General features: G+C 37.7%; 1 protein-coding gene and 1 long non-coding RNA gene across 2 annotated transcripts; both read left to right on the top strand.

The window, feature by feature from the left end:
- The first annotated feature begins 541 nt into the window (after positions 1-541).
- Positions 542-19,076, top strand: LOC118800412 (H-2 class I histocompatibility antigen, Q9 alpha chain-like). Its single transcript, XM_036560620.1, has 6 exons — positions 542-554; positions 5,954-6,005; positions 6,085-6,152; positions 12,844-13,104; positions 16,327-16,602; positions 18,754-19,076. The coding sequence occupies exons 1-6, from the start codon at positions 542-544 to the stop codon at positions 19,074-19,076; spliced, it is 993 nt and encodes a 330-aa protein (XP_036416513.1).
- A 119-nt stretch (positions 19,077-19,195) lies between these two features.
- On the top strand, positions 19,196-20,056 carry LOC118800409. Its single transcript, XR_005006235.1, has 3 exons — positions 19,196-19,294; positions 19,566-19,603; positions 19,711-20,056. It is a non-coding gene; the product is annotated as an uncharacterized LOC118800409 (long non-coding RNA).
- The last annotated feature ends 4,091 nt before the right edge of the window (positions 20,057-24,147 follow it).

Here is a 24,147-nt window from a genome sequence, read left to right as displayed (position 1 = left end):
ATCTCCTCTTGACTATTGAAATGAATTGCTTACAGGAGTTTGTTACAATCAAATTACAACAAAAACAGTATTGAATATTAACACAGACAAGAAGACGAGATAAACCGAGTTTTAGCATCACAGTACTGGCTGCCCTTTCCTTTAGAGTCCACTCAGAAATTTTAGTAGTAGTTTTTAAATCTCTGAATGCCAGAGAAATCATGTTAAGATCATCTAGTGCTGCTTCTCCACTTCCCACATATGAAAATTAAAAAAAATAAATAGGTGAAGTGTCTTTTTGTTTTTGTGCACCAAAGGTCACACACCCAAACACACACACACACACACATACACATACACATACACACACACACACACACACACATACACACACACACACACAACAAAAACTCAAACACCAGTACGCAGAAAAACCCACACATGCTGTAAACCCTGATGTGTGTGTCAGTATCTGCCACATCTATTAAACGCCTTTTGACCGTGTTGTGCAGTCATCAGGAACAGTCACTCTACTGGACACTGTGGTGTTGGAAATAACTGCATGGAGATTCAAGGTAAAGTCCTTTAAAACAAAAAGAAAAACACACGAATCTCTAGAAAAAAGTACAGACTGCTCGGTCAGAATGTAGAGTGTTTTTATTATATTTTGGTTTTTGTGTCCAGTCACTTTGGACCAAGTTCATAGTTCCTGGACACTGGCCAACACTCTTTAAAGTACAAGCGCACTGAAACACTGAGGAACTTTCAGTTTGGAGGCTTTAAAATGAGAAAAATACAGTCAATGTTGGTGAATGACGAGATGACAGTTTTCAAACATGCTAATCCTATTTAAACAGTATGGAGAGTTCCACTGACTGTGGAAACCAATAGAAAACAGTTTCAGATAAAAATAGGGTGCTTACATTCAAATAGCTGTACAAAAGCCTGGTGCTATTTTAGCAGATGCTGAGCTGCTGTTTATTTCTTCTGCTAGCAGAACATGAGAAGTGTTAAAATACACTTGTGGTTTTGATGCATGGAGCAGCTGAGATAAGCTAAATGTCAGTTTTGCGGTTGGAAGGTTTTCGGAGAAAAATGTGCTTATACAAGCACAAAACACACACCTGCCCACTTTTACATGTTTCCTGGGGGGTCTTGACAATACTTGATATTACTTACTATCACTGTGGTGTCATTACAAGATACTGTAAAGAAGAAAAATGCAGTGTTCCATGCTTTACATACTCACTATGTGTCCTATAGTTGCACATTGATCCTTTTGTAGGTCACTATTGCTCATTATTGTAGGTTCTTAATGCACTTTTTGTGTTCAGCCATGAATTCTTTTACATAGAAAAGTTTAATACAGAATCTTTTTAATTCGCTGTCTTACAAATTCTTTAAACAATTCGCTGAAGAGGTCATTTGACTTCTTCAAAAATCAAATGTTTGCATTTTTTCCAGTATGTTAAATCCAGTAAATAAACAGCAGTTGTGTATTAAATGTGCAGAAGTGTGTTCTCTGTAAAGGACGTGCACTTATTTACTCTTAGAAAATCAACAATAACACTGTCATTGACCAGGGTGCCCAAACTTTTGCATGTGCCTGTATGAGCTACTAACATACGTGCCCTTCTGCTTACACTCAATGGGGATCTAAGAAAGTTATGTTGTCACTATCCAAAAAACAAAACAAAACAGTATCTCTATTTTTAATGTTTATTTAATTTATTGAATTTTTACATCATTTAAGCTCAGCAGCTGCCCGTTACATTGTGAGAAAGTTTCATGATGATTGGACCAATAGAAATGCTACATTAAAAGAAGTAAGGAACAGTTTTGTCCTCTCCTGTAAAGTCACCAAATTGGGAGATCTGGACTTTAGGAGTTGAATGATGACCAGAAGTGTGCTGTGTCTGGTTCCAAGTAATGTTTTAATGGATTTGTAATTTCCTGAGTATTTTCAAAAGATACTTTTACTTCTACTAAAGTACATTGGTGAATAAATGAAGATACATTTTAGTCATTAACATTTTAGTTCCTAGTTTATTTGTTTGTTTGATTGGGTTGGTGACATCATCAGTACTGCTTTTTGACTGAATACACATCTGAGTTTTAAAGTTCAGTGTTTTGTTTTTCAGATTGAGAGCTTAACAAACAGAGAATAGAGTCTAACAATCTTGGGTTCCATGCTAAGAGGCTGGATAGAGGTTCCAGAAGTTCCACTGCAGTTCTGTAAGTTACTCAGTACTTAAAAGAGACCCCAGCTAGGAAGACATTTTAACCATAATATGAAAAATACTTTAAACATAGATTTATTTATACTGTAAAATTATAATTAAAGATAAAATAGTAAAAAAAAATCCTGCTACTCCTGTGTTGGCATTTCATTACATTTTGGGGAGGCGACATCAAAGAGTTGCACTGGAATTGACCCAGTTTAGCTAAACCTATCTGCTGGTCAGTCTTTTCAGGGTTAACCAGAGCAGGACATTAAAAGCTGAGAGTGAGGGAAATATTATCTGTGCAGCAACCGCTCATCTGTGCTTACAGAGAAAGAGAATACACACTGTAAAGAGCTCCACTATCACACACGCTGACAAACTCACGTTTACCCTTAGAATCACTACAGAATCACTATAAAACACGGCTTTCCTGCTGTACTGTACAGTCTATAAGCCCATATTCAAAACAGCACAGCGGCCGTATCTCAGTTGCATTAGCCAAAGAGTCACTTCAGCTCAGCTGGCGACAAGTTAGCTTGTAAGATCTATTTCAACTATACAACAGCTCAAATCTTAGTTGTTATTGGCTCAAACTTTAGCCGGTAATGCATATTTCTATAGAATCTGACAGTCAGTGAAGATTATCTGCACCCCTCCTTTTCTCCTTTTCTAATTGCTAGCAAAGCTGTTCATTTTAATAGTAGTTTCTTTGACCTTCGGCTGAAATTATGCAGGCAATTTTCTTTAGTTTGGTTACTTTAATAAAAAAAATCAAAAATGTTTTAGTTATTTACTGTGGCGTCAGCATAGAAGAAGACAAGAAAAACCCTGTATTTACAGGAGGAGAGATGTAAAACATAACACAGCAGATAGTTTTGAGTGCATCATCACTCAAGATAGCAAACCATCCGTCCACCATCCAGAGAAACAAACATTTCAAATGCATTTTAATTTTTTTAACAGATATTCAAGAAAACCTGAAATACATACTATGTTTTTGATATTCTAGAGTGACAGAGTGACAACAAATAGTCTACAGTCATGAATATAATACCACAAGAAAAGATGATGCTGGCAACTAATTATGGATTTTAAGTAAACCTTATGCTGTTCTTCAGGCTGTAGTCTGGCCTGCTGGTCTCACAGAGCAGGCAAAAACACCAAATACAGTACAAGGTTTAGATAATTTAGTGTTTTAATGTTTTAAACATACGCCTTAAAAGTTTGAGTTAATTAAAGTTTGAATTTTAAGTGAGCAGAGTAATCTGTGTTTTATGTCCTGTCGACTTATTCTTTGAAGTTTTAAAGCAGCCCAGACACAGCACTTCTGTTAGCCTGCTACACTTACTAACAGAGCAATTTCACAGAAGTATTGCATTTTTTTATTTGGTACAGTTTTTTAAGATTTAAGTTCAGTCATCATAAAGTTCAAGACTTAATGCAAAACAGCAACATACAAATTCTGAAATCTGCTTTATATGAATATCTGTTATAAGCAGTTATATGCTTCAAATAATCTGTGTTATAACTTCTAAACGTCCATGTACTGCTGCTACAGCACCCTGTTAGCATAGCCTTAAGGTGGCTTTTGGAAACAAGCATTATTGAAATGGTGTAAACTGGATAAATACAGGCCTATGATGCAAATTAAAACATGTATGCATTAAACACTGCCATGTAATGAAATGCTAACAGTCTGACTGTATCTGACTCTCAGGGTAAGCAAAATTACTTTACTACCAACGTTGAGCATGTCTTAGCCAATCAGATTTTGGAATTGGACGTGGCTCAAATGCACAATGCAATCTTTGATTGGCTGAGTGAATCTACAGCTTTGGCTGAATGTAAATTAGCTCTGTTTTAGCAAATTCATATTCTTATTACAACCTGTTTGTCTCGGGTCCACAGACGTCCAAAATACTCCGCTTCTGGTCACTTTTTAACCGCAATTTTTATGGTATCCCATTGGTCAGGACTCCAGGAGCTGCACTAGATTACAGGATCATTCTGCCATATTGGCAGGGTACGTTCTTTGTTAATATGCTGTAAATACTCATGCAGAATTTAAAGAGACGGCTGTTGTATTGTTTTTTTCACACTTGTCATACTTAAAAAGTGAATCAAGTGAAATGGGAGTGTATCGTTACCAAGTCCAGATGCCAAACCATGACACAATGATAAAATTAGCTTTATCGATGGGGTGGATCTCCCCCAACTCAAAAATAGTCTGGAGTAATGATCTGGACTTCCTAACGTTTCCTCCTCTTCCGTTTACAGACTTTTTCCTAGCTGGTGTGTGGCTTAAGTGGCTGTCACTCAAAGGCCCTGTCCCATTTCACCCGTTGCACCTACCACCTAGCTCCCTGTTTTGCACGTTCATGTCTAGGGGCAGGGTGTGCCATTTTTTTTTATTGAGATAGAGGGGTAGAGCGAAGTGTTAGGGCTACATGACCCTCTAAATGAAGATTTTTCAGAGGCGCACTCAAAACAGAATGTTCTGAGAAAAAAAGAAAAACCAGCAAGATGGCTGAACAAGAGACCAAAGGAACCCACAAATGTGAGAATTTTCTCTGTTAAAAATTTACGTTAACCACTGTTTTATCTTAGTTTAAAGTCGTTTCAATGTATTATGGTTGTTTTGTTCATAACAAGCATAAAATGTCGCTAAAAGTATGCTAATGCCTCAGTAGCTAGACAGCTAATTTTCCCGTTCCACCTTAAATAGTCCAGCAATTCTGAAACCTGAATTGCCAGAATGTAACTGCAAATGCACCATTTAAGGTGGAACAGAAAAATTAGAACAAGAAGCTGGCGAATATCTGACTTCAGCTTCGTATCACCAATGAATTATCGGTGGGCGATAATAAATAATTGTCTTAAAACCCCTCTTTGAAAGCATATGATGCCCTAAATATATATTTTTTAGGTTTGTCCCATTTTGTAGGGCAAGATTTCAACCACTACCCCTTGTAACTTGTAACAGATTTAACTCAGTTACTGCCATAATTCAGTCACTGATAGTTTACTCAGTTAATAGAAAACCCCATTGTAGGTAGCCTTTTAGCAAATAATGCTTGCCTAGCAAGTTAGCAACCTAATGACAACATTACTGTACTATATTACACCCCACTACATCCACATTAGTGAAGGGGCAGTTAACCTAAAGTCTAGATAAAGACAGGCTTCTTATGATGCAAACTAATAACTTCATCTCATACATTTTAACTGGAAAAAAGAGTTAGGTAGAAGATACCAAGCATGAGAAATCCAATAAATGATGTTAAAAGTTTTATTCCTTTACATCTGTACAATTAGATCTACAAAACGATTCATATGTGCTGTTTAACTAGAGCTGCTTCTGAAGGGCTGAATGAACTCGTCTTTCTGATCCGCTGGTCTTGATTTTTCACAAATCTTTTTCACTGATCTTTGATCTGATCAATATAGATCCACATCTGTAAACATATTTAGTGAGTGTACAGACTACAGATCAGCCAAATCAATACAAACAGATTGGAAGACTGGAAGATCTACACTTCTGGTTTGATCTGATAGGTTAATAAACAGTGAAGCTTCTCAATGCTAAATAGAGAAACAAATACCAACATAAGGGCAAAATCAACTCCCTCACCTCTTTTTCTCTCTTCTTCTCCAGGAGCTCTGAGGAAACTGAAGTGTGCAGCTCCTGCAGTCAATGGTTCTGGTGGCGAGCCGTCATCATCTCATTCTACAAGGATTCCGATGATAAGTGGACTACGGCAGCTCTGAGCAAGTGAAGATCGATACCCTTCTTCAGATCAGGTTCCTGCTCCTGCTTGGTGTTCAGTATGACATCATGAGGTTTTGAACTTTCCTTTCTAAAACCATGTCTTTCTTTCAGGTCTGACTTTCTGACATTACCATTCCAAAGAACAGAAGACTTACTGGACAACACAGCTCCTCTTCCTGGTAGGAATGATGTGGTATTTACAGGAGATGTTGCTTTGTTGTCTTTATCCACTGTATAACTGGCTCCTCCATGTCTGGAAGCAGCACTATACAAACCACAGAACAGCAAGTTTAGAGTCAAGAAAAAGAGTCAGTATAGAGTTACATGAAGCTTTACTTCATTTTAAGACAGCTTACCATTAACGTCCTTTGTTTTCAGCGGTCTGTGCTGCAATGTTGGAGCAGGAAACTAAAACTCCCTCGCAGTATTGTATGAATTCCTGCAGTGTCAGATCACACAGTCACCACATGCTGAACCGAAGACTGTGTTGGGTTTACTTAGCCTAAATTTAACTGAATGTTTGCATCACTCATGATTATACTTTCATTTTATACATTTTTCTGAGTATCCAGTATGTTTTACTGTGTTGCACACAGTACAACATTTTAAGTAAAGCTAAAACATTTCCAGTAGGAGTTGCTGATTTTTATGAATGATATTTGATGAGCCAGCAGAAAAGCATCGAAAGTCCTGAGAGAATTATTATTGTGATGAGATGGGTCAGGTGATTTTATACTGAGTCTCCAGGACAAGGGTTGGGAACCACTGAGTTAATCCAGTCCTGATATAATCATTAATATTCATTTATATATTACATTGTATGTTGAGTTGGTGTGCTCAGCATGTGTTTGAGTACACTGTGGTACGAGTACTCACAAAGTAGTTCTGCAAAAATACTTGATAATACAGTATTATTAGTAGATATACTAATTATATACTAAAACTATATGAATTGATATACTAATCATGTGATTAAAAAACATATGGGTAGTACTACAAAATAATTCTAGAACACTTTTAATGTATTTTTAGGGTTCAGTTTGGCAGTATAGGCTAGCACACTTAAATTAAGTGGTGAAAATAACTCAGTACTTATTAGTACAAATTAGTGGTTCCAAAATAACATAAATTTTGCGGTAACACATTCTCCGTTGACACTCTTTGCCAAAGTATATTTTTACTATAAAATAAGCACAGAATATATTTGTATGAAATACATCATTAGTGTCAAAGTTAACAAACCTAAGTGAAGTATAGTTTTGTCAAATATACATTTACTAGGTAAACAGTTAAGTATAAGGTAAAAATATATAAGCCCAATTTCAAAAAAGTTGAGATGCTGTGCAAAATGTAAATAATGTAAATAGAAATAGAACGTAATGATCTGCAAATCTCATAGACCCATATTTTATTCACAATAGAACATAGAACACATATCAGATGTTGAAAATGAGACATTTTACCATTTCATAAAAAAATATTACCTCATTTAGAACAGCAGCAACGCATCCCAAAAAAGTTGGTAGGGCTGTGTCTACCACTGTGAAGCATCCCCTCTTCTTTTAACAACAGTCTGTAAACGCCTGGGAAGTGAGGAGAGCAAATTGCTGGAGTTTTGGGAGAGGAATGTTGCCCCATTCTTGCGTGTTGTAGGATTCTAGCTGTTTAACAGTCCTGGGTCTTCTTTGCCAGATTTTTGATTTCATGTTGTGCCATATGTTCGGTTGGTGACAGATCTGGACTGCAGACAGGTCAGTTCAGCACTCTTCTTCTGCAAAGCCATGCTGTTGAGGTTGATGCTAGTGTAGTTTAGCATTGTCTTGCTGACATAATCAAGGCCTTCCCTGAAAAAGACGTCGTCTGGATGGCAGCATATGTTGCCAAAACCTGTATATGTCGTTCAGCATTAATGGTGCCTTCACAGATGTGCCAGGTCACCCATGCCACATGCACTAATGCACCCCTATACCGTCATTAATACTGGCTTTTGAACTGTGCACTAATAACAAGCTGGGAGGTCTTAAGTCTGGAGGATGTAGTGTCCATTATTTCCAAAAAGAATTTCAAATTTTGATTCATTGGACTACAGGTCACTTTTCCACTTCACCTCAGTCCATCTTTACTGGACGACCTCAGTCCATGATTCATTGGACACTTTTCCACTTCACCTCAGTCCATCTTTACTGGACGACCTCAGTCCATGATTCATTGGACACTTTTAGACTTCACCTCAGTCCATCTTAAATGAGCTTGGGCCCAGAGAAGACGGCAGTGTTTCTGGATCCTGTTTATATATGGTTTCTTCTTTGCATGATAGAGCTTTATCTTGCATTTCTGGATTGCACGGTGATCTGTGTTCACAGACAATGATTTCTGGAAGTGTTTCTGAGCCTGCAGTGATTTCCAGTACAGATTCATGCCTGTTTTTAATGCAGTGCTGTCTGAGAGCCCGAAGATCATAAGCATCCAATACTGACCATCAGCCTTGTCCTTTGCGCACAGGGATTTCTCCAGATTCTCTGAATCTTTTGATGATATTATGTACTGTAGATGGTGGAATTTCCAAAGTCTTTGCAATTTTATGCTGAGGAACATTTTTCTGAAATTGTTCCACAATTTTTACACACAGTTTTTCACAGGTTGGTGAACCTCTGCCTATCTTTGCTTCTGAGAGACTCTGCCTCTCTAAAATGCCATGTGAGTTAGTTGCAAATTGTTCCTCCAGCTGTTTTTTATTAGTAACACTTACTTTCCCAGCCTTTTGTTGCCTCTGTCCCAACTTTTTTGGAATTGGGGTTGTACTTGCATCCTGTATATAGTTTGAGTAGACTGTTATCATAGTATACAGCTTACCACTATACAGTACATGGGTATATATGCACTATATTTCCAAAAGTATTCGCTTGTCTGCCTTCACACGCATATGAACTTGAGTGACATCCCATTCTTAATCCAAGGTTTAATACGATGTCGGCCCACCCTTTGCAGCTACAGTATAAATGCCTTACTTACTGAATCTTGAGGTTTGTGAAAGTGGATATTAAAATCTCAGGCAATTATTACATTATTTGAATTCATTATTAAACTTGATAGAAAGTCAGAAAATTCCTGTAAGAACTGAAAATACGGCCCTGGCAGCCTATAGACATTAATTAGTGAAAAGGAATTCTAATTTGTTCCTCAATCATATATATTAAGAAAAAGAACTTCAGAAGAAGAGAATTTGTAGCCAACTTTCTGGCTCACGCCTAAAGCTTTAGTATGGATGGTTGCCATACCTCCACCCCGGCCGCTTAAACGAGGGATATGCGCATAACTGTAGCCTGCAGGGGTGCATTAATTTAGACCAAATTATTCATCAGATCTAATCCACATTTCTGTGAGGCACAAAGCATCAAAATGATGTTCGGTAATAATTTCATTTACAGCGACAGCCTTAGATGTAAGAGATCTTATATTAAGCAGTTTTGTACAAAGGACTCAACAAGGTCAATGTCATTTGAAAACTGATCTAGAAATAGTGCATCTTCATTTTACTCTTCATAACTTTTCTTTGTGTAAAGACTCTTAAACTTTCTGTTGTTTTTTTCCAGGTTCAAATAAAAAACAAAACTGATTTTTAATAGTAAAGTGTAGTGTGTTAGGAAATTGTTATACTTTCTCATTTTCATTTAAATCTCTACTCTGTCCTTTATGACTCTCTTGGGGGTGGAGAGTATAAAGCTTTGGGTCCAAAAATGTTTTTAGATTGGGTGTTGGTGGTGGAAATGGACAGAGCGCTCTTTGAACAAAATCATCATAAATGCGAACATATCTGGCCTGTTTGTGGTTATTTTTTTTTTGTATCTATATTTGTATATTTGTAAATGTATTTATACATTTTCCAGATTGCAGGTTGCAGCAGCACTTGAACTACATGAAAGATGGGTTTTTAGGGGAAACCAGCTGCACTGATCTACTCTCAGTTCACTTGATCTTAGTGACACTAAAGATCTTAGTGCTAAATGTAATTGGTTGGAGGAGCTTCTCTAAAGATGGAGGCCTGTTCAAAAACATAGGGGTGGAGACCTGCAGGGTTGCCATGTTAAGGAAAATAACTTATCTTTTAACTCTGCAGGAAATAGCACCCCCTGTCAAATTCAATGTGTTTTATAACTGTAAATAAATTTACACATCATCTACAGACAAAAAACAAACAAACAAAACTTTTGCACATTTACATACACAGTTATTGTTCATTTAGTGAATTTAATATAATGAGAGAAAAAAAAACAAACCTAAGCCATAGACTGTCCAAATGTTTTGGCACATTTAATATTTTTTTTTACAACTTGTTAAAGAAATAAATAGACATTGTGCACTAAAAGTAGCAGAAAAATTGCATAATTACATTCATGCTCTGTGAACTTCTTTTAACCTAGAAAATCACAAAGTCAAGGGTGTCGGTATGGTGGTGCAGTGGGTAGCGCTGTTGCCTCACGGCAGGAAGGTTCAATTCCCGGGTGACTAATCAGGGTCTGGTATGTGAAGTTTGCATGTTCTGCGTGTTCTGTTGGACTGTGTCCAGGCCAACTGGAGATTATAATCGTTTCCTGCCCAATGAGTGCTGGGTTAGACTCCAGCAGCCCCGTGTATTAATGCCTCAAAAGCGGAAGAGAGAATAATCTGCCTTCAATTCCTCAATTGCTACGGAGTTCTCGGAAGAACTGCCTGACTAAATGATAAATATATTACAATTAAACAACAAGGTGTATATCTGCACTTCTAAAAATGGATAAATTCTTCTGGTGGCTGTTTCTGGTGGGTCATGTTCATCTGGCATCGTCAGGTGAGTCTGAAAATGATCCAATCTGCTGCTTTGTGCTTTGTACAGTCAGTACAGTTGATACACTATCGAGTGATGTTTGATGATGATGCTTAATCCTGTAGTTTACTGTGTAATTAAATAATATTTAATATTTCTTAAGCAGAACACATATTACTCACAAAACATCTTATATAAACACTGAAATGGGATTGAGTTGAATTGCTTTAAAATAAGATGGTCTCACTTTAACCTCTGATTATGTAAATGAAAGTGACACATTCGCTGCCTCATATCTCCCCTATAGGCTCCGCTCATGTTGTCTATTTGAATAATATTCATGAATAAACAGAGCTGTATTGACGATGTTTTTGCTCCAAAGCTCAAGATGTGATGCAATTCAAATTATTAGTTGTAGCTTAGCGTTACATTAGTTCGATAGCTAGATAGCTAGCTAGATAGATAGATAGATAGAAAGATAGATAGATAGATAGATAGATAGATAGATAGATAGATAGATAGATAGATAGATTTAAGTTAACAATTAATGCGTGTTGGTGCAATCCACTGTAAGATCATTTTCAGTAGTACAATATCTTTTTTACATACTTCACATCTGTTTAGTACAGATTTATGAACAAACTTTAAAAACATGCTTATCCACTGTGAGCAATTGTGTCTGGAAAATAATATCTCTGTACAGCTTTTATAGGCTGGACAAAAGCTGCAAAGAGTTTGCAGCCGAAATCAAGACTCATGAATGAAACTGCACAGACTTCAGGCTTCATTCAGGCCTTGAGATGAATTCAACTGTAGAGAAACTCTGAATGCTAACTGAAGACCGAATGCAGCTCTAATGTAGTTCCCGCTATTCTTTTTATTCATTTGTTTAGATCGCTTGTGTGTGCATTTGCCAGCTACTTCTGAACAATCTGTAGCATTGTTGTGGTGTTGTGATGGGATCAGTGGGATCAGTGTTTGCTGGGCCTTCTCAAACATCCATACATTCACTGGCTGTTGTTGGACTTGCTGGCACTGCCCAACACTCCTGTGGAGTAAGTTGTGAGTTTGCTCTTAGTGTATGGAGTCCTATCTGTCTATCTGTGCTAGGGCTGTCTTTTTTGTGCTATCATGTTATCTCTTTGATTATGTTTTTTCTAGTATTTTTATGCCTCTGGGTGGCTGTGATTCCCCACCTTGACTGGTCATGTCGCCGAGCTACTCTGCTTGGATACAGTCAGTTGCTGAATATTAGGTGGCCTTTTCATTCTTCCTGATACAGCTTAACTGGCAGTTGTTCTGTGGACAACATAATCCCTACTATCTGGTCAAATAAGCAAAATAAATAAATGGTCTGTACTCTTAGGAAGGTGGACATGATGATACTGGCACAGCTACCACAACTCACACTGCCAGATTAGCACTTCTTAATAATTTCTTATGGAATTCAATCTCAGTCTCCTATCCGTACATCCACAGAATCAGTCCTGCACTGTAAAACCTCACTACACATCTAAATGAAAGAATTAAATTAACACAACTTCAGACACAGCAGTGCTGCTGGAGTTTCTAAACACTGTGTCCACTCACTGTCCACTCTATTAGACGTACCTATGCTGTCGGTTCACCTTGTAGATGTAAAGTCAGAGACGATAGCTCATCTGCTGCTGCACAGTTTGTGTTGGTCATCCTCTAGTCTTTCATCAGTGGTCACAGGACGCTGCCCACAGGACGCTGTTGACTGGATATTTTTGGTTGGTGGACTATTCTCAGTCCATCAGTGACACTGAGGTGTTTAAAAACTCCAGTAGCACTGCTGTGTCTGATCCACTCAGACCAGCACAACACACACTAACACACCACCACCACATCAGTGTTACTGCACAGTGCTGAGAATGATCCACCACCCAAATAGTACCTGCTCTGTTAGGGTCCATGGGGGGTCCTGACCACTGAAGAACAGGGTAAAAGGGGGCTAACAAAGTATGCAGAGAAACAGATGGACTACAGTCAAACAATGAAACTGACTCTGCAGTGATGTCAATACTTGTTGTTTATCTTTACAGACTCACACTCTCTGCAGTACCTTTATACTACAATCACACCAGGACTACATTTCCCAGAGTTCATTTCAGTGGGTCTGGTGGATGGACAGCAGTTTGTTTACTATGACAGTAACATCACAAAGAAGATCCCAAAGACTGAGTGGATTGAGAAGAATGTGGGTGAAGAGTACTGGAACGAAGAGACACAGACCAGTCAGGATCATCAGGATAAATTCAAACATGATGTGAAGACTCTAATGAAGCGCTTCGACCAGACTGAAGGTCAGTCTACTAATTTTTAAAGGAGTTTGTACAAGTGTAGAATGGTGTAGTTGAAAGAGTGTGTAGAACAGCACAGACTGTTACCGAATTGTGTGATGTACTAATTTTGAGGCTGTTGTTTGTGCTAAATGTCCATGGCTGTGGCAAGTTCTGCAGTCATTACACTTAAAGCTTCTAGTCTATTTTTGCTGCTTGCTGTGAGCTACCTGCAGCTAGAAACACTTACAAAATAACCCCTTTTGCCCCTCATGACTGGCTTTTCCTCTGTAATGCAACAGTGATCATGAGAGTAACACTGATGAGAGTGAAAAGCTAATATACTAATGTAGCTGATAACACAGAACATCTTTATGTAAGACATGTACTGAACTGAACTAAATATTAATGAAATTGTCTTTTATGGCATGGCATGATAAATATCACAAGCGTCACAATATGGTGACAAAACACACCAGATGTACAACAGATATTTTTGGTTTATTGATATTTTTCAGATATTTTTGGTTTACTAATGCCCCCCTTAACCATCATGAATACTGGCTTTTGAACTGTGCTCTGATAACAAGCTGAGTGGTCTTTAGCCCAGAGGACACAGTGTCCATGATTTCCAAAAAGAATTTCAAATGTTGATCCGTCAGACCACAGGACACTTTTCCACTTCCCCTCAGTCCATTTTAAATGAGTTCAGACCCAGAGAAGGTGGCAGCGTTTCTGGATCCTGTTTATATTTGGTTTCTTCTTTGCATTTTAGAGTTTTAACTTGCGTTTGTGGATGCAGCGACAAACTGTGCTCACAGACAGTGGTTTTCAGAAGTTTTCTGAGCCCTTGCATATAGAGATTTCTCCAAATTCTCTGAATCTTTACAACAGTATAAACAAACAAACGAACAAACAAATATATAAAATTAGGGAGAATGATAATGATGTTTTTGGTTTTGATGGTTAGATAAAATTTAAAGGTAAGTTAGAGCCAACGATGTGGTCAGAGCACAGATAAGCAGAAGAGTGAAATTTCTGTAGTTTTAATTACAGACGCAGTAGCCTGTGAGGCAGCAGACAGTATTTGGCTGCATATGTGAGTGTGAGAGACTCTGTTGCTGAAAAATTATCAGTGAACAATAAAATGTTCACTAATGTGTGCCACAGATCACATTCAGCTCAGTAACATCGTCTGTTTAGCTTAAACAGCTCTAAAACATGAAACAGCTCTACAAACATGCAACCAAAATGCTAACAGCTAATTTCTAATCACAACAGGCTACAAACTCATAACTCACTACAACAGTAAACTAAATCATGTCTGTGAAAGTGAAACTACAACCCCATTTCCAAAAAAGTTGGGACGCTGTGCAGAATGTAAATAAAAATAGGATGCAATGATATGCAAATCATGTAAACCATATTTTAAAGGAAAATACTACAAAGACAACATATCAAATGTTGAAATTGAGAAATTTTATTTTATTTTATTTTTTTTTTTTTTAAATATCTGCCCATTTTGAATGTAATGCCAACAACACATTCCAAAAAAGTTGGGACGAGGGCATGTTTACCACTGCTGTAGTTTTGAAAGTGAAATGTTTTCCTGTTCTTGTTTGATATAGGATTTCAGCTCGGGGTCTTCTTTGCAGTATTTTTCATTTCATAATGAGTCAAATGTTTTCAGTGGTGACAGGTCTGGACTGCAGGCAGGTCAGTTTAGCACCCGGACCCTTTTAATACAGAGCAATGCTGTTGCAATACATGCAGAATGTGGTTTTACATTGTCTTGCTGAAATAATCAAGGACTTTCCTAAAAAGATGTCGTCTGGATGGCAGCATAAGTTGCCAAAGCATGTATATATCAATCAGCATTAATGGTGCCTTCACAGATGTGCTCATCACCCATACCATGTACACTAATGCCCCCCCTAAACCATCATGAATACTGGCTTTTGTACTGTGCTCTGATAACAAGCTGAGTGGTCTGTAGCCCAGAGGACACAGGGATGATAATTTCCAAAAAGAATTTCAAATGTTGATTCATCAGAACACAGGACACTTTTCCACTTCCCCTCAGTCCATTTTAAATGAGCTCAGACCCAGAGAAGGTGGCAGCATTTCTGGATCCTGTTTATATTTGGTTTCTTCTTTGCATTTTAGAGTTTTAACTTGCGTTTGTGGATGCAGCGACAAACTGTGCTCACAGACAGTGGTTTTCAGAAGTTTTCTGAGCCCTTGCATACAGAGATTTCTCCAAATTCTCTGAATCTTTTAATGTTATTATGTACCATAGATGATCTTTGCTATTTTATGTTGAGAAACGTTATTCTTGAATTGTTGCACTATTTGCTCGCTCAGTCTTTCACAGAGAGGTGAACCCCTCCTCATCTTTACTTCTAAAGACTCCGCCTCTCTGAGATGCTCTTTTGTTCTTAATCATGTTACTGCTTGTTGCCAATAAACCACCAGGTGTTTTTTTAGCATTACACAATTTTACCAGCCTTTTGTTGCCCCCGTCCCAACTTTTTTGGAACGTGTTGCTGGTGGCAAATTCAAAATGGCCATATATTTAAAAAAAAACAATTAAATTTCTCAGTTTCAACACTTGATTTGTTGTCTTAGTACTTTTTTAAATGAAATATAGGGATTAAATTATTTGTACATCATTGCATTTTGTTTTTATTAACTTTTTGCACAGCGTCCCAACTTTTTTGGAAATACGGTTGTATCTTGAATTTACAGCTAACAAAGATAGTGACCTTAACAGCAGTTACAAATGGTACTCACTTCAATCAATCAACAGCAGATGATAAACTAACAAATTAACTTCACTCCAAGTTTGGTTTCTCCTCAACATGTGATGTACAGAAATTGTATACAAATTGTAATAAATAAAGAGGAAACTCTAACTGTTAGAGCAGGTTTGCCAACTGTTGGATAATATAAAATGTTCTTTCTCAGACTTCACTCAAGTTTTTAATGCATCAAAATCAAATTTATGTATTGATACAGCCGTCACTGTAATATGTATCGCCACAAGCTTATCCATGAGATTTTCTGTTGGATATTTTGAACACAGCCCTGGTTCATACTGAAGGTTAAGAGCTGAATTACAGCTAAACACAGAGCAAAAACAGTGTTTTAAACCTAAATTAGGGCCTCAGAGTTTTTGTGGTTGTATTTTTTGCATTTTGCAGTTGATGAGTGTGTGTCTATGTATACGTGTGTGTGTGTCTGCAGGGTTTCACACAGTGCAGCACATGTACGGCTGTGAGCTGGACGATGATGGTGGCTTTATTAGAGGATTCTGGCTGTACGGCTATGATGGAGAAGACTTCATCAGCTTTGATCTGAACACTGAAACCTGGACTGCAGCTCATCCTAAAGCTGTTATTACCAAAAGGAGGTGGGAGAGTGAAGATGAAGCTGCTCATGTTGAAGCCTACCTGCAGAATGAATGCACTGCATGGTTACAGAAGTATGTGAAATATGTCAGATCCAGTCTGGAGAGGAAAGGTACAGTGATCTGATCTGTTACTGTAACTGTTCACTCTCACTGTTTCACCCTCATCACTGAAAACCTGCTGATCATTTACTCACTGATTACTCACCAGAATGTGGAGGAGAAACTTCCATCCACTGCGCACTTAAGGTCGTCACACACCGGACACAATGTGTTGCATCGCCCAGCTTCCACAAATATGAAACCATTATTTTCAATAAAGTAGTGTGCACACTGACAGCCATATCGAAACATCAGAAGGCCACATCAGATCATATGTAGCCTAGAATTTACACAGAGGAAGGAATTCAGCCTTGATACACCTGTTACTAATTCAACATAGTATATGAATAGTGAATACCGTAGACTCTCTTGCATATCCAAATACAGAATCAGAGATGGGGGAGGAGCAAAGTAGCGCGCTACGGTTTGAAGTTACCTACAGATTTTTGTATCTAGTATCTGAAGCCGCTACAGTTTTGTGAAATGTAGCTAAAAGCTGTAACGCCTACAATTGTCGTATGTAGCTATAGCGATAATTTTCCCTACAATTTCACCACAGACTTCAGACAACCCACGCAAAATGAACCACAGAACACAGTCATTAACTGGGCTGGTGGTGACTGCAATCCTGACTGAGCCACGGACAGTTTAAGCAAACAGGCACACGCTGATCACCCCTTACAAGCAGGATTAGCTCAGGGCTCACAACCGAAATGTTAAGAAGAGCCGTTTTATCCTTTCAACAAAAATGAAACCACCTTGGGAGCCACAACCATGTTATATTTACCATCTTGGCAGTAAATAAGTCTGAGTATGTGCTAAAGTGCTATTTCAGGCTAAAAATATCATATAAACACAAACACAGACTTACTTTGCTCTGCTTTAACCTTTAGCTCAACTGTAGCTGCTTTTCTCGTCTCTCAGTCAGGAAACTTTTCTGAAAATAGCCAAAGTTTCTTGTAAAATGTCTCTCAACATTACATTTTTTGCGAGGCTGAAGTCGCTTCTCATTCACCAGCTTCTTGTTCTAATTGTCCTGTTGCAACCTAAATGGTGCCTGAGGCGCCAGATTGTACTGCAGCGCCATTTAAGGTGGAACAGGAAAGAAGCTGGCAAAGGAGGAACTGGCAGCTTTGCGGCTTTTTAGTGTTTGACAGTTTCTCATTGCAGATTAAACATGTCAGGAAACCAGCTGGAGTGATTATAAATGCATATAAGTCAGTTTGTCTCCAAATTATTGATGTTCCTCTTAAATCTCTCTCTTTGCCTTTTTGTGAGCTACTAGCTCAGCGAGACTGTGTCTGTGTTGCTGTGGTGACTAGCAGTCTGTGCGCCAGCCTTCAGGGTTAAAGAGTGAATTAGCAGTTCAACATTAACTCCTGTCTTAGAACTGTGTTAGAACTGTGTGTTATAACGATCAGCAGAGCTTTATTTTACAGCAAAGGAGGATTGTTTTTTACCTTAAAATCTAGCTCTGATATGGAGCCGTGTGTCGCCCTGGCTTAGCTAAAGTGGAAAAAAACATAATAGTCATGTCATGAATGTCATAGAATGTCATTCTACATTTCAGATTTTGCTGAAATGTTTAAATTGGAGCAGTTTTATTTCAAAAGTTGACAATTCTTCACACAAAACTGTTTGGAGTGTATTCGGTTATTTTTGTTGATTTTTGGTAAGAAAAACCTGGAATGATTGACTTTGCCTTTAGTTAGTCTAAAGTTTTAGTCTAAAGTCTAAATTTTTGTTGGATATCAGGCCTTTGGTTGTGGAAGTTTGATTGTTAGTTACACTTAAACTCACTTTTTTGTGGGTTTTTTTGTATATTTGCAGCTTTTCAGTTGTGTTTCTTTCTAGCTCATCATTAAATGCAGTGTCTTGGTCACACTTTCAGTTGGGCCTGTTTGGTGTGTCAGTTGGAGATTCACAAACATTCTGACAGTCTCGCTTTAAAAGTAGCTAAAAAGTAGCCACTACTAATTTTTCAGTAGCTAACCAACCCTGGAAAGAATGCACAAACAACACTGTTACTGCAGGGAAAGAAACCTTCATTGCTCTGCATCATTTTAATAAACTAAAGTGAACATTTCCCATTACATTTCTTAATGTACCTCTCTCTCTCTCTCTCTCTCTCTCTCTTTCTCTCTCTCTCTCTCTCTCTCCAGTCTCTCCTGAGGTGTCTCTGTTCCAGAAGAACTCTTCTTCTCCAGTGGTGTGTCATGCTACAGGTTTCTTCCCCAAAGCAGTGATGATCTCCTGGCAGAAGAATGGAGAGGATCTGCATGAGGACGTGGAGCTCAGAGAGACGCTACCCAACCAGGATGGAACCTTCCAGAGGAGGAGCGTTCTGACTGTCTCAGCTGAGGAGCTGAACAAACACCACTACACCTGCATCATTCAGCACAGCAGCCTGGAGAAGGAGATGCTGCTGCTGGTGTCTGATTGCAGAGTCCTGTCAGGTAGGAAACATGATTCTAAATGGAATTAAAAACTAGTCAGCTGTGTTCAATCACACAGGTAAAAGAAATAGAATATACAGTATATTCCAGCTATAAAATCACTGATTTGGTCAGTAATTGTGCTCTTACACTAATCTCGCTTCAGGTGGATCTGTGGGTGTCACTGTTGGTGTAGTCGTGGGTGGTCTTCTTCTCCTTGTCATCGTTGTTATTTGGGTGTTTGTGTGGAAGAAGACGGGGACATCCAGTAAGGCAGATGTCTTGCTGGACAGAATGAATCTAGAACTTTGTAGATTCTTTCACCAGGATCTATTCGTTATAATCATGCTATAACACTAAACTGAACATTTTTAAAAGTTAACTAACTGTTATTCACTATGAATGTGTTATTGAGGATGTGTTCAGTGTTGCTGACCTTCTGTAGCTCTTTATATCACTTTATATCTTTATATCACTTTTTGTAGCAGTTCATTTACAGTGTTCATACTGTTAATTTTGGATCTTACATTTCCCTTTAGGCATCTAGCCTGTGTCAGGACACCCCCGGTGACCATGAGTGAGTATTTGTCATACTTATGCCTTATTAACAAGTAATAAAGTTATATAGCTTAATCCTCTTTATGAGTCCCTGAGCGTAAATGCTGAGTATTTTATGTTTTATAGTCTCTGAGGAAGAATCATCATCCAACAACTTGTGCAGATTTGTGCAGTACTGTATTTTAAATATCCTGCCTTCAGCCCAATGACTGCTGAGATAGGCTCCAGTTCCCCCTGTGACTCAGAAGGATATGTGGCTTAGAAAATGTGTGTGTGTGTTGTATTTGATTCAGATGGTGCCTGTACTTGCCTTAAAGTCAAGTCTGATTTTCTTTTCAATAGAAATGGCCCTACATTGCACCCTCATGTAAACGCACTAGGGCTCAGACATCACTGTTGGTGCCAATTCAGAAAGGAAAGAACTCTAAATGTCAAGTCAAGTCAAGAGGTTTTTATTGTCATTCCATCTACGTACAAGTACACAGTGGAGTGAAATTACGTTCCTCCAGGAACAACACGGTGCAACAAGGAACAAAAGAGTACAAGAGTACAAAATTACAAAGTGCGAACGTGCAGACAGTGTGCAAACAAAAACTAAGCTAGAAACAATACAATAAATACGATAAATTAAACAGACATTAGACACAGTAAACAGACCAGACAGTGTAGCACCAACACAGCACAGAGTTCTGGACATAAGGTAGTGGAATAAGGTACAGACATATTTAACATGATGTGATCTGTAAGTTACGTCAGATAACATACATAAACACAGCAGTTACTGAGGTAGTAAAACAATTACTGAGGTTGTAAACAGTGTAAACACGGTATTGGCAGCAATGTTCCAGATAGATAGTGCAAGTAGAGCATCAAAAGAGGTGTGTATGAGTTGGGGGGGGGTTAGTTAATCGCTTGAGGGACAAAGCTGTTGCAGAGTCTGGCAGTGATGGCCCGGATGCTCCGGTACCTTCTGCCGGACGGCAGCAGTGAAAAAAGTCTGTGTGAGGGATGGATGGGTTCAATCTTCTGATTTTTATCAAACACCCCTCAGTGTTACTGTGGTACAGAACCATTTCCTGCTGAACTATTACAGCACTATTTAAATGCATTTTAAAAGTAGTTTTCTAATTTTTCAATTCTTCAAATGCAGCGGTTAAGATAATGCTGCAGAATAATTACTCCATGATGTAAATATCAAAAACAATCCATGATTCAAATGTATACAGTACTTGAAAGTAATCTATAACTGAAGTCTCTTTATTTTTTTTTATTACAATTTCATGTTCATGTTTATGATCCACATCTTGTCTTTGTATTTGGTTGTATTTGTGATTTCTCCTTTGTGTGGAATAGTTTTCTGCTTCCTGTTAGGGAATCAGGTAATCAGCTGATTGTAAGTCTTATTATAATGGAGGGTTCACCTGTATGTACAGTGGGCTCTGCCTGACCTTTGCTGATATTATAGGCTTGTTCAAATTCTGACTGACAGGATGGTCAGCAGGTTTTAAACATGTAACAGAGACGAATGCAGCATGTAGCATCTCCCCCAATGACTCTTAATTGATGTAGTGTGATGTGCTTGGCCAAGCAGGAGATTGAACCCAGGCTGCTCAGTGGAGGGCAGTATTAGCCACTATACTACACCAACCATGTAACCCATTCAAACAAACCCTTTTAAAGTCCAGTTCTCTCCATTTACTGAAACAACCTGTTCATTTAGTTCACACTTCATTTATAGGTCATTTATATATGATATTACTACAACTGATCTGACTTTGTTTATGCTTGACGAGGTACAAGTATGGATTAACCCTCTACTGCACAGTGTTGCCACAAGTACTTTATCCTAATTTTACTAAAAAGCAGTAATATAAAATCAGTGTTTTCTTATTTAATTGTGAAAAAGCGTCTTCTATTTTGAAAGGACAAATACTTCATGACATCACATGACCAGGAATTCTTATTATGATGTTGGTATTACCGTACATTCCAAATACCAACTAAAATTGTATTAATTTCCAGTATTTGTAAATATTGGGTCATAAATTTCACTAAGTAGAAGTTTGATTTGTTTGTTCTTTTTTTAAATTAAAAGGATAGATGCTTTTAGAAAAAAACAATTTATGAATTTTAGATTTATTTTTATTTTTTATTTTTAAAAATTATTTTTTTAGATTTTATGGTGCTATGGTATGATTTCTCATTGTTGCCAAATGGCAACAATGTACCAAATAACCCACTACATTTTTAGAAATAAATATTTTTCAAAAATTTCCACTATTTAAACAATTTAAAATAACAAAAAACACATTAAAGCATTGTACCATGTTTAGTGAATAATTCATGCAGCAGAGGGTGAAGATGGGATAATATTTGCTATTAATATAATAATTAGCAGTAAATGACTGCTTTTTATAACTCTTATTCTTGTGCCATTGGCTGCCACACAACCCCAAAGCATAATGAACTGACCCCAGTCCATTTTGTATTTTAAAGAAAATTGTTTATTATTATTAATTAGTCACCTTTGTGATTCTTCATCATATCAAACCGATGGATATCAAGCTGTAACAGCCTCTCTGATGAGATGCTTCCTCAAACTCCTCAGGTCTTTCCTGAGGATCTTCACAGTGGTTGAGAACATTAACTTTGGAGTTACATTCATGTTTACAGTGTTCACTTATTTATCATTATCCTGAAAACTATTTTAAAATGTGTATAAATCAGGACCGGACTGGTGTCTGTATTTATGATATACAAACAAAACATTTATGTGTAGCTAATTAAATAAGATGTAGATGAAGCAATATAGAATAAGGGCATGCAGATTCTGATAGACTGTAGATGTTCAGAATCTGCAGTAGTTTATTACAATTGTTGTTGTTTATGGCTGGTAGAGTAATGAGGGGAATCAGGGTGAAATGAAAGACCCTCAGACACCTTAACTTCTTCTACCTCACAACAGAGCTCTGTGTGATCAGTTCATACACAAGTGACTTGATTGGTCGCGTCTTATAAGAAGATCTACTGAAACTACAGGAAACAGTCTTTAACGTTCAGCTCTTCATAGCTGTGTACACGGAAATCGACTCGACATAGACTGTTTACAGTAAAAGAGTTCTCTGCTGTTGTCAGACTGGTTTAGGACCAAAGTCACTTGCGTATGACTGTAAATGCCTCTAATATAAATAACATACTGATGCTAAGAGAGGTATTAGTATAGGGTTGAGCTCTGTGTGTGTATGTATGGACTCTAAAGGACACTTGCTGCTTATCTTTCATTCTTCTTTGTAGTGGGTCATCATTGATGGTCAGTGGTGTGTGTCGGCATGTAAATAGCTCAGAGGTGTTTTTCACAAAGCAGGATTTCTTAGTAAACCTGATAACATAGGCCAAACGACAAGCCTCTACATTAGCAGATGAGCAGAACACTCCTATTGGACGGTCCTCAACTTTTGGCTTAACTTAACCAGCTTACTGAGAAAATCCTGCATTGTGAAATGCCCACCAGTTCACTGTAGGATTGTTTTGGGAACATTTTCTCCCAGGCTGCTTTTTCCCTAACTGGTAAAATGTGTGACTATTTTACTTAATGTGAGGATCTACACATCAACAACACTTGCAGGAATACACAAATGTTGATTGCCGTATCTTGTAAACAAAATTAACAAAAAAAAGAAAACACTGCTGAAACAGAAATAACAAATTAAAAATAGGTCAACACCTATTGATTCTCCACTGATGTCAGTCTTAACGTCCTCTCCACATTTCCTCAGTCTCATCATGTAATATAGTTTCTCAACGGCTGCACCCTCTAGTGGTCATCAGGCCTGTACTGGGTAGGAGCAAGTGGTCGGATCATGGTATTGTGAGGCCTTGGAAGCCCCTCAAATAAACCAATCAGTCAACCAATCAATCAATTAATCAACCAATCAATACCCAATAAATAACTCACACAGAGTGATTATGCTGATGTAACACACTTCACTCAGTGAAGTCAGTGTACACAACTGAACTATGGACATTTGAAGCAACACTTAAGGAAACTGCTTTCACTAGAGATTCATTTCAATCCTATTTTGTATTTCATTGTATTCTGAAATAAAGATTAAGGGTCTGCACACCAGAGAGAAACGTAAAAAAGCTATAAACAAATTGTTTCTTTACTAAATTTTATTTTAATGATAATTAAAAAAATATTTTTTTTAATGTCTGTAGTTTGACACTAATGGATGAACTGATTTGATCTTCAAGCTATTAAAGAAATTAAAAGAAATTTAAAAGAATGTGTGTTTGTGTTGTAAATAAACTGAGTGTTGGTGGTCAGATGAGGTCAGATTGTGCTGAGTGGAGACACTTCACACTGACTGTTTGATACAGTAGAAGATATTCATTCACACTGAAGAAACAGAAGAAATGTGTCCTCAGATAAAGTCTGGTTATCACTCTTATAAAATAATAGACTGATAAAGTGTAAGTGTGTTTTTCTCTGCTCAGTATAAAGTCTGTAAACTCCCTGGAGCTGTTTGACACTCTGGGCGAAACAGGCTTTAACCTGTGTGT

The sequence above is a fragment of the Colossoma macropomum genome, unplaced genomic scaffold, assembly GCF_904425465.1.
Source record: "Colossoma macropomum unplaced genomic scaffold, Colossoma_macropomum, whole genome shotgun sequence".
Taxonomy (NCBI): domain Eukaryota; kingdom Metazoa; phylum Chordata; class Actinopteri; order Characiformes; family Serrasalmidae; genus Colossoma; species Colossoma macropomum.
The sequence above is the reverse complement of the archived record's forward strand: the minus strand, read 5'-3'. Positions and strand labels throughout refer to the sequence as shown.